The sequence below is a fragment of the Eubalaena glacialis genome, chromosome 16, assembly GCF_028564815.1.
Source record: "Eubalaena glacialis isolate mEubGla1 chromosome 16, mEubGla1.1.hap2.+ XY, whole genome shotgun sequence".
Classification (NCBI taxonomy): Eukaryota; Metazoa; Chordata; class Mammalia; order Artiodactyla; family Balaenidae; genus Eubalaena; species Eubalaena glacialis.
The window spans coordinates 11243313-11255451 of NC_083731.1; the positions used below are offsets into that span (position 1 = coordinate 11243313).

Below are 12139 nucleotides of genomic sequence, written 5' to 3' on the forward strand. Positions count from 1 at the left end.
CTTGCTACCTCCCCTCGCTCCCCATCCTATTAGCTGGTATATTAGTTTTGTACGGCTGCCATAACAAAATATCACAAACTGGGTGGCTTAAAAAATAGAAATTAATACCCTACAGTTTTGAGGCCATAAGTCCAAGATCAAGGTGTTGACAGCTTTGGTTTCTCCTGAGGCCTCTCTCCTTGGCTTCTAAATGACTGTCTTCCCTCTGTGTGTGTCTGTGTTCTCATCTCCTGTTCTTATAAGGACACCAGTTATATGGGCCCACCTAATGACCTCATTTAACTTAATTACCTCTTTAAAGGTCCTATGTCCAAATACAGTCACATTCTGAGGTACTGGGGGTTAGAACTTCAACATATGAATTGGTGGGGGGGACATAAGTCAGCCCTAAACAGCTGGTTCAGGGTTGAACCAGATTGACAGCATATCACTCTCACACACCCTGAAAGTTTTTACTCTGCTGGTTTGATGAAATTGGGCTTATGGAATAGGTGCGCACTTTTATTGACATAGCCTGGAATCTGCTTAGTGGACAAAAAACCACTTAAGACCAGACCGAAACTGCAGAAATCCCTGGAAGGAAATTTCATTAACTCACTGACTCAACTGCATCCCAGGACAGGGTTTTCTGGCTGCTTCCTAAGAAGAATGTCAGGATGCTGCCAGCGAAGGTGGTAATGGAGGTGGGAAGGAAGCTGGTTGTGGACTTTGTAATTTTTGGGTAACTTGCTTAACTTACCGGGGCTTCAGTTTCCTCCTCTGTGAAAAGGAGGGTCTCTTTAGGCCCTTCCTGAGTACTCAAACATGGGCCAGGAACTGCAGGCATCACCTGGAGCTGGTGAGATGTGCAGAATCTCTGAACCCATTCCAGGCCCGCTGAATCAGAACCTGCATCTTAACATCTTCAGGTGATTCACAGGCACATGGAAATTTGAGAGGCACTGATTTAAGACTTGTTGGGTCTGGCAGTCACAGAGGGAGATCAAGGAGCCAGTCACTACGAAACAATTTCTCCCCTCCTTCGTTTCTTCCCCTCAGATAGCAGGTTGGAGGAAAGATGTTCATCCCTGCTTCTAAGCTGCTGTGAATACAGGTAGGAAAGGCTCCCATCCTATAGGCAACTGTCACCCAATTCAGAGCAGAAAATAAGGGTTCCAATGCAATGGCCCCCTGCCACTTGCTAATAATCCTTGGCTGCAAGATCCAGGGAATGAGCAAAGACCAACAGGATTACTGGGTTAATTTCAGAACTCCCCCCCACCCTGCCCCATCTCCACCCCGCAATCTGCCATAGATTCATGTTATAAAAAGGGAGAGCTGAACTCAACAGTAAAAAACAATCCAATTCGCAAATGGGCAATAGACATTTCACCAAAGATGGCAAATAAGCACATGAAAAGATATCCATTATCAGTAGCCGTAAGGAAAATACCAATTAAAACCACAATCAGATGTCACTACAGGGACTTCCCTGGTGGTCCAGTGGTAAAGAATCTGCCTTCCAATGCAGGGGACGCGGGTTCGATCCCTGGTCTGGGAACTAAGATCCCACATGCCGCGGGGCAACTAAGCCCGTGCGCCGCAACTACTGAGCTCACGCGTCTCAACAAGAGAGCCTGCGTGCCGCAAACTACAGAGCCCACGTGCTCTGGAGCCCGTGCACAACTGCAGAACCCACATGCCCTGGAGCCCACGTGCCACAATTAGAGAGAGAAAACCCACACGCCACAACTAGAGAGAAGCCCGCGCACCACAATGAAGACCTGATGCAGCCAAAAAAATAAATAAAATAAAATAAATATAAAAAAAGATGTCACTACATACCTATCAAAACATAAAAAAATAGTGACATCAGCAAAGGCTGGTGAAAATGTGGAGAAACTGGATCTTTCATATGTTCCCAGTAGGAATGTAAAATGGTACAGCTACTCTGTAAAAACAGTTTGGCAGTTTCTTATAAAACTAAACCATTTGACCCTGTGATTTCATTCTTGGGCATTTATCCCAGAGAAATGAAAACTTATGTTCACAAAAAAATCTGTATGAAAATGTTCAGAGAGGCTTTATTCATATTAGCCCCAAACTGGAAATAACCCCAATGTCCTTCAATGTGGGTAACAAACTCTGGAACATCCACCCTCTGGAACTTTCTCAGCGATAAAAGAGAGTGAACTGCTGATGCACAATACAACCGGGATGAATCTTCAGAGACTTATACTGAGTGAAGAAAGCCAGTCTCAAAGGTGACATACTGCTTGAGTCCACTTAAATGATATTCTTGAAATGACAGAATTGCAGAAATGGAGAATGGATTAATGGTGGGAGGAGGATGAGGGAGGTGAGGGTAGCTATACAAGGCCAACCTGAGGGATCCTTGTGGTGATGGAAATGTTCTATATCTTCATGTATCAATGTCAATGTCCTGATTTTGATATTGTGCTATGGTTTTGCAAGATGTTATCACTGGGGGGGGAACTGGGCAAAGGGTACGCAGGGTCCATCTGTGTTGTTTTTTACGATTGCATATAAATTTACAATTCTCTCAAAAGGGAGATAGAGAGAGAGAGAAAGAAAGAAAAAAGAAATTATTCTTTAAAAAAAAAAAAAAAAGACATAGAGACCTGGGTCCTGGTCCTCATTAGAGAAATGTGCTTCAATTCTTTGCCAGTTGAGGAATTCTGGTGCTTCTGCTGGGTGTGAAGTGGAAAGGGAGAAGGTCAGAGAAGGGGAAAAGGAGGACTTTTTTTTTTTTTAATAAATTTATTCTATTTATTTTTGGCTGTGTTGGGTCTTCGTTGCTGCCCCTGGGCTTTCTCTAGTTGCGGCAAGCGGGGGCTACTCTTCGTTGCGGTGCGCGGGCTTCTCATTGCGGTGGCTTCTCTTGTTGTGCAGCACAGGCCCTAGAGTGCGCGGGATTCAGTAGTTGAAGTACACAGGCTCCAGTAGTTGTGGCTCGCGGGCTCTAGGGCACAGGCTCAGTAGTTGTGGTGCACGGGCTTAGTTGGTCCGCAGCATGTGGGATCTTCCCGGACCAGGGCTTGAATCTGTGTCCCCTGCCCTGGCAGGAGGATTCTTAACCACTGCGCCAAGAGGGAAGGCCAAGGAGGACGTTTTATTTATTCTCTAGAAAGCCCTACATTTCTAGGCTAAGTAGACAAGTGCTTGGACCATCCTTCCTCAGGAAATAACTGGTTGCCAAAGCCCAGCCAAACCTCAGAACCCGCCAGAAATCCTAAGAAACCTACAAAACAGATCTTCTGTGCCCTCGTGGGCACCACATGTCAGAAGCCCTGTTTGTCAGCAGGATGGGCCCGGGGGACACTGCTCTGCAGCCTCCAGATGTGGGAGAAGTCTGTCTGGGGTGTTCCTTTAACCACACGCCACCAGGAGGCTAGGCCTGGCTCAGCTGTTCTTGTATCAAGGCCCTGGGCAGCTTCTAAGACCTGCCTTTGGCTGAGGGGCTCATCAAATTCCACTTGAAGACAAGAGGGAGTCTGTGGCACAGGCATCTCCCTGAGGACTGCCGGGTCCCCAGTCAGGGGTTCTGTAACTTCCCTCCCACCACATCCCTTGGCATCCCACCTACTTGAGTCTTGCCCCTTCAGTGTTTACAGGGTGCTCACAGACTAGTGGAACTTCAGCTTCCTGCCCTGCCTGGCGCAGACAAGGATAGTAAAGGCATGAACCAAGGGCGACACCTTGAGCTGCCCTGCAGTGCACAGGGCAAGTGGCGGGATGACGGGAGTCAGGCTCCATAAACGGAGAGCAAGTCACTGTCCTCCCTTTACCTCCCCACCTTTTTCTGTCTCAAAGACAGTGGCCGTTCAACTGCCACACCCTCTCCTATATTTTATTCATGTTTTCTGTTCACCAGAAAGCCAGCAGATTGGGCTCCTCGACCAGCAGGTCCCAGTCAAGGAACATTGCTGGGTCAACCTCCAGTGGTTTCCACCACCATCCCTTGCCTTGACTCGAGGGGCCTGGGGCTCGCCTCCACCGCCCAGTCAGCAACTTAAACCCTCAGAATGCACCACAGGTTAGCTCCTTCTTGCCAGGAGCAGGATCAGGGTATATGGGGCTCCCCACCTCCCAGCAACGCTCACATCTTCCAGCAATTTCTCTCCTTCCGATAGCGGCCACGTTACGATTTTAAGAAAATAAAGAGTAATATGCTACTCTGGATAACGCACACATAGAACATCTAGAAAAGCTGGTAAAATCAGGATAAAGATTGCAATGCCAAACCATTGTGTTTGCGTAACTAGAACATTGAGAGGATCAGAAGGAACTTAATGGCTTAAGTGGCTTAATATAAAATGACATCCTGACCCAGCTCCCATTTAGCCTTTCGTCATTTGCTGACAATTTCACATACGTTTACTCACACATACCTCATAGCAGCCTGAAGATTAAATATTTGAATGTAAGTGCAAGTCAGACGGGATCAAAGTAGATTTTACAGATTTTTCACAGCTCTGAAAGGTAGGCTGCATCTTCCAGTGGAAGAGGGCAGCTCACGGGCACTGTGTAGGGTCTGCGCTTCCTTCCCTCGGGGCGCATTTCACCAGCAGCACCTTGGGCTTTGGTTGGTGGGGGTCGCCACAGCCTCCTGGGACCATCCTAGGAGGCCAGGGCGCAGCAGGGTGAGCCTGGGGAATTGCCAGAACCTGGAGCCTGAGCCGGGAGCGTGTCTGAGGCACCCGTGTGCCTGGGCTTCCGGCCACAGCCTAGGACAGTGAGGGGGAACATGGGGAGTCCCTTCAAACCCCGGAGGGGCTGCTCCAGAGCGTGAAGTCAGCCACCTCGGGGGAGCAACGATGAGGTGCCTTGAGAAGGAACTACTCCCCAGCTGTTCACACCGATCCTTGGATTTTTTTTCCCCTGGGGAAACAAAGCTCATTTCACTGTTACTCACATGGTTAAAAATGCAACCACCCTGACATGGATGTAAAAACAAACAAACAAAATTCACACCTGAGGTAGAAATAAACCACATCGTGGCTTCTCCTGAAATTAAGCTTTGATAAGACTGGGTGGGGAGGGTAGGTGGAGAGAACGCCGAGGAAGGGCACCCAGCTGCTGAGGCAAATGGTGCACGCGAGTGTGTGTGCACAAGTGCACATTTTAGCCAGGCATCAGGTTGTTTTTAAGTCCCTTTTCCAGAGATCAATAACAAGGGGCCACATTTGTGCATAGCAATTCGTGGAATCAGATGCTGCCCCCATGAGCTGGGATCTTTTACTAGATCTCTTGTCATTGTGTACTGTCTCTGGGCAGTGGAGCTGGAGCAACTACCCAGCTATGGGACAAGAGAATTTTCTCTTCAAATTTCTTTCCCCAAACAGGTCCTAAGAGGTGGTCTATACCACTTTACAGATTTATTAAATGTCAACGAGGTGACTTTTATAACAGCGATGCTTTGTACTAATATACCAAACATACCCAGCCCAATAAAAATACAAACTCCACAGCTGCTTTCTTAAAACTCTCACGCCAATTCTGAAACCAGATACTATTAATACTGTCAGTTAAATAGGAATCAAAAAAGAGGTTTCAAGTAGGTAAATTAAAAACGAAGTTTCAGTTTCTGGAAAGAAACCGTTAACAATGATTGTCTCCAGGGGAGAAAAGTCAGTAACTGAGGATGAAAGCAGACTTACTTTTCTCTATATTCTCTTGTCCATTTTGAACTGTTTACCATGTGCATGGATTACCTATTCCAAAGAAAAATTTGAATTAAAGTGAAAATTAAATATTCAGAATCTAAACTGAAACTGTGAATACAGACTATCCCTGTTAAACTGCTTTTGCTTAAACCTTCAAAATAAAGGGAAACAAGCTCTGCTATTTAAAAAAGCCCTCCCTCCTGCACCCCCCGCATTTCAATCGCTGTGTATAATTCCTCTGAGGAGCAGAGTAACCATGTGTGGGAGTTAAAAATGCATTTAATCATTTCCCCCCAAATTTGACAGAAGTGTGGCAAGGAGGGCCATCTGTTTTATTTGAATGAGAAATGACCCAGCATTCTGATTTCAATTAGCCTCTTTGTAGCTTTACGTTTGAGCTGGTTCCATGGGTAACAGTTCAAACTAAGTGTAGAGAGAAGCTGGCCAAGTTCTGCCAGTGCTGATTTGTTTTAACAACTGTCAATGAACATAGAACAAGTGTACAAGACGATGTTGCTGGAAGCACATTAAAATGCAAAATTTTACAAAATCAAAACCCCACATTCTGGAATCTGAGAGCTAAACAAAATATTGAAATAGTGTCTTTATATCATTATATCAAATAATTTAAATATTTAAAATCAATATCACTTATTTAAATTCTTAGTTTCAAATGATATACGCCTACGACATGCAAAGTCCTGTTATGCTGTGGGCCTGAACCGAAGATGATACAAGTAGTGATTCCTGCCCTTGAAAAGTGTGTGATCTATTTGCAAGGATAAGCCTGCAAAGTTATACAATAATTTGAGTAATATTTAAGACAATAATAGAACTGTCAAACAGCAGTACTGAAAAAATTATTATGAATTCTGAGGATGGAAAGGGAATACTTTAGTCAAGGGCTTCATATTGGAAGGGATCTGCTCATTAGTGGTAGAGCAGGGCTGAAACACACACACCCCATCTAACACCTGTGTCCCTTCCACATCACCTCTACTCCCTTTTTACACACAAGCGCACGCACACACACACACACACGGCAGGTTTACAAAGGTGGGTGCACTCCCTCTAGAATGGTCAAAGGTAACCCAATGATGCAACACTACATTGGTGATGGTCCAAAGCCACTCCCATAGCTCTAGGGAAGCCAGCCTGAACCTCAGCTCCAGTTGTCACTGCCTCCCAGGGTGTGTTTGTCAAAAACACCAGATTCCTGGGCCCCCATCCTGCACAGGTTGACTGCCCAGTTCTCTGATAAATTCATGTCATGGGTCTCAAGGAAGTCATATGAATGGGGGAGGGGGAGAGTCATTTTTGATGGCAGCTAGTTTGTGCAATTACTGATGTGCAATTTACTGGAAGTGTAACTGATTCACACTTTCCCACGGCACTCAGGTGTTCCCAGTCCTTACCATCTGCTTTCTTGATGTCCTGAAAGAAGGTGCTGTGACCTCGGTTCTGCAGCTTCAACAGTTTCTCAGCATGTCCCTCCTCAAGGAGTTGGCCAGTTCTCCAAAGCCACATCATCCAGGGCAGAGGAGTCATGGTGGTGATGGCCACTGAGAGGGGACCCTGTGGCAGGGCCCTGGCTCAGCGGCAGAACCATGGGATGGATTCTGAGTCCCCAGCTCCTTCCACCCGAGCACTGCTGAAGCAGGAAACAGGGAACTCTCCACAGTGCGGCTAACCCAGCCCCACCTGCTTTGTTTACTGCCGTACATGAGACAGTCCCAGTCAACATGCTGCAACACGGTTATTTAACTCTAGGAAATCCAAATTAAGACAATGTAATCATAAAGAAGAAGAATTGCTAGTCATTGTTAATGTACAGATCATAAAAACTGACTTTTTAAAAAAATAAAAAATACCGTATTTTGAAAAACAGGTAAAAAATATGAAATTCTTAATGGCAATGCAGTAAGGCTCATATTAACTACTATACTTACATAATTTAACTGGCTAGATATGCATGATTAAAATTTCTGTTACTGCCTAATAGCGAAAAATTTTAGTTTTGTTACAAAGCCCAGGAGACTGGAATTTCATTCAGCTCAAAACTCAGAAAGTATTACATTAGCAAAAATCAGTAAAATCTGACATAATAGTATAAATCATTAAAAACACCATTGGTAAATGGATTTGTATTTACAGAATCTCCATGAATATGCAATGAAGACGTTTTTACAATATTTATTAAGATAAGAATTTTATAAATTGAAAGACTCAGAGGCACATAGTTTAAAAGGCCAATACCATGGGAATAATGAAGTCAACACAGAAAAGAAGATATGAACAGTTACAACCAAGACAAGATTTTTTTAAAAGCCACATCCCCCCAATACACATCATACGAATTATCCTTCAAAATTACCATGATAAAAAGTTACTTCCTTCAAAGAAAAATAATTCTTTCCACCTACCAAGCCTAGAAAATCCTATTTACAATGAACTGTCCTGTATTTCATCAGTATTGTTTAATATGGCCTCTTCTATTTTGTCATTAGAAGTACTGAAAATTTTATAGCTATTATATTTACAAATGCACATAATATTTAAATTTGCTCTTCACTGAGAACAACTGAATATATACTTAATCAAATCACAATACAAATGTTTTAGTGTTGCTAATACATTCTGTGGAGACAGGTGTATGGGGAGAGGTGTATTTAGAATTATGTTGTTTCTGAAGGATAACTAGGCCAATAAGTGTGATAAAACTCAAGGTAGTCACAAAAACAGGTCTTTGTTGATGAAGAATTTAATTTATTTCTGTTTTAACTGGACACACGGGGCTTCTTCAGTCAACCTTCACCACACTGTATATTTTGGTAACAAACCAAAAGCATGCAAAGAAGCCAATTGTTCCTATAAAAGAAAAAACAAAAATAAATCCCTTTTCAAAGGCAGCTTCATGATTTACACAAAAATACAGGCTTAAAATGATTGGTTCCTTAAAAAAAGCCACAAAACTATAAATCATTACTTAACAGGAATATACCATAGATCTGTGAACTTTTTTGAAAAATACAGAATTCAAATCAAATTTCTTACAGAAATTGATAGAAAAAACTTTTTATGCTATAAGATTACTGAAAGCTTTCTGTAATATATTCTTTTTCTTATTACATGGAAAAGGCTAAAATTGAAGATGAAAAGGATGCCAATTTTACTTTTCTATTTAAGAATATTTTCATTTTTTTTCCCCACATCTTTTTTGGAAGTATAATCACTTTACAATGTTGCTGTATAACAAAGTGAATCAGCTATATGTATACATATATCCCCATATCCCCTTCCTCTTGCACCTACCTCCCACCCTTCCTTAAAAAACTAAAAACAGAACTACCTTACGACCCAGCACAGCAATCCCACTACTGGGCATATACCCTGAGAAAACCATAATTCAAAAAGAGTCATGTACCACAGTGTTCATTGCAGCACTATTTACAATAGCCAGGACATGGAAGCAGCCTAAATGCCCATCGACAGATGAATGGATAAAGCAGATGTGGCACATATATACAATGGAATATTACTCAGCCATAAAAAAGAAATGAAATTGAGTTATTTGTAGTGAGGGGGATGGACCTAGAGTCTGTCATACAGAGTGAAGTAAGTCAGAAAGAATATTTTCTTATCACAAAATGGAAAACTGCCATTTAATTAATTCAACATATGATATGAATGGCTTAAATATCAGAATATCAGATTCACAGAGTAATTAAATGGGGATATTTTCTAAGTACGGTTAGCGGGAATGATCAGTTTTCAAAGAATTACAATAAAATAACTCAAAAAGATTTTACAAAGTGTTGAAAGTGATATGATTAGAATAGTAACAAAGGCACACCCCCTCTGAAATGAGAGGTGGTGTGGTACTGGAGGACAGAGCAGCTCTGTCATGAGCTGTGTGTATCATCTTTGGATTAGACACCTGGAATCTCCAAGCCCATTTCTTTATCTTATTTAAGAGGGATAATTTTATCTGCCCTATCTCCATAGACTGTTATGTAGAGTAAATGAGATGATTCATGAAAAAATACATGCCTTAATTTTCAGGTATTTTCATCCCTCTAGATTCCAAAAAATCTGAATGCTAGACAGGTGACAAAAATGAGGCTCCAAGGGGTTACGTAACTGCCTAATGGCCTGTGGCTGGTAAGAAAGGCCAGAATTCAAATTCACTTTTTCTGACTTCAAGTGTAGTATTCTTATAAACTATACCATGCTTAGATTTACTAAACATAAATTCAGAGACTCTGTTTTGCAAGAGAATATATACTAAATTGTGAAACTAACACATTTTTAAAGCTGAGGCATAGCTTTTTTTCCAAGATTACCCCCTGAGAAATTGTCAGTAGGTAGGGGTGCAGAAGAATACAGAAGGAGATACATACATGCCCCTTGTGGAAGTTTTATCTTTAAAGTTCCAACAGTTTTCACCATTGTTTTAAATGTAATATAAACAGAAAGTATTAAAGTAGATTTTCTAAGTCAAGAGACTATACATGGGCCATTACTACAGAAGTTATGAATGGTATTATTCTCACATCATACATGTACCGAGTACCTACTCTGTGCATGTCATGCACACTGTGTGTGTTTTGGAGGACACACAAATACACCTTTTGGATATTCAAAGGGTCATTATTAAGACTTGGGAAGAGGTTGGGGTTAATTTCGGAAAACTAATGGTGAAAACATAAATATACTTAAACAATCTCATGGTTAGCAAGAACTTCAAGATAACAGAAGGTTATTTTAAGATGAGAAAAAACATTTTATCATCGTACTAGCAACCCTAAGAAAGTTAAGTTTATTTTGTTCTTAACAAAATACTTCTAGTATTTTATTTTGTTCTTAATATTGAATAGATATAGTGTACATACTAAAAGTGGCATCTTTCCTTATGTGACAGAACAATTATTTTGTCTTGTATAATAGATTGACTTAAATAAAAGGTGTCAGTTCAGAGTCCTGAAATAAATATGGATGTCCTCACTTTAGAAAAATTCAAGACACTGAAAGGGCTCAGCACTCCTATGTAGAGAACCTTTTCCACAAAGTGAAATACACTAAAAGTTACTGGCTTAACTGGTTGATTCAATTTGATGTGGCGCCAGAATTTAGATTACAAAATTTGTTTTACTCTAAATAAGTAAAAATATGACACTTTAAAAATCAAGAACAATAAAGTTCAGGTGATGGTTAAATTACCATTATAACATATGCCTGGAAAAACAAGACATTCACCAAGATCATTATTTTTTGTGCGTAGCAAGGAATAAATTACTCTATATATGCATGCATGGACACAGATACAGATGCACAAAAACAGTAATCCTTGTTTCACAGGCTATGACTGTTTTACAGACATTTATTAATTAAGACTTATGGCTATGGACCTAAATCTATCACATAGCATCAAGATATGCACCCCCCAACTTCTACCCCACTATGTCTGACCAATGAATGACCTGCAGTACAGAATTGATGTTAAGTGCCTAAAGCTTGTTACATACTGACATAGCAACAGGGGCACTTCAAAACTCTACCTAATTTTCTTAAATGTTAACAGATGAGTAAAAAATAGAAAAGTTCTAATTTTTTAGAAAGTTTTTTTCTGGGACTTCCCTGGAGGTCCAGTGGTTAAGACTCCATGCTTCCAATGCAGGGGGCACGGGTTTGATCCCTGGTTGGGGAACTAAGATCCCACCTGCCGTGCGGCCAAAAATAAATAAAAACTTAAAAAAAAAATTTTTTTTTTAAGTTTTTTTCTTTTTGACTCCTGTATTTCCTCACATAGCATGCAACACAATCTTAGATAAAATTTTAGATGTACATTTTTTTATGACAAAGAAAGGTCCCCCCAATCTTTTTTTTTTTTTTGGTGTAGTCCTTCCACAAATGCTGACCAAGCACCCACAAGGCTCTGAGATACAGAAAACTTATCTAGGTGGACAGAGAAGATATACACATAGAAATACCAATATAAAGCACACTGTATCCCATTAGGTACTTGGATTTTAAAGTGGAGATATAAACCTGTAGTTTAAAACTTCTAGAGTAAGGGATGTCCTATGATTATCTTTTCTTGATATCATTTATTCTCAATCTCATCTTGACTTCACCGCCTCAATTCCTACTTACTCCTAAACTTAGGTAGTTAGAGCTTTTTATGCTATTTCTGAAATGAGCAGAAGCAAAACTGTTCCATTAAGAGATTAACAGGGGAAAACCTTGAGAACTACTGGCTGAGATGCCCCTGTACTTGCAGCACAACAATGGACCCCGTTTAGTCTTCTCCCCTTAGGTTCTGTTTTCTCACCTTCCATTTACTGATATTCACCTCACAGGGAGGCAGACCAAACTATGCTTAGCTGCGCTCAAAACTAAATACAGGAGCACTGAGTAGCACAAGCTTTCATATAATTGTAATTTGCCTAAGAACTTGTAATTTGGATGCAAGT

General features: G+C 41.3%; 1 protein-coding gene across 1 annotated transcript in view; it reads right to left on the reverse strand.

Annotated features, from left to right (window-relative positions):
• Nucleotides 1–7843: 7843 nt before the first annotated feature.
• TM9SF2 (transmembrane 9 superfamily member 2) overlaps nucleotides 7844–12139 on the reverse strand; it is a 56985-nt gene continuing 52689 nt past the window's right edge. The window contains exon 17 of the mRNA XM_061171257.1: nucleotides 7844–8534. Within this exon, the coding sequence (XP_061027240.1) occupies nucleotides 8467–8534 (68 nt within the window). The 3' untranslated portion in view covers nucleotides 7844–8466. The remainder of the gene's footprint in view (nucleotides 8535–12139) is intronic.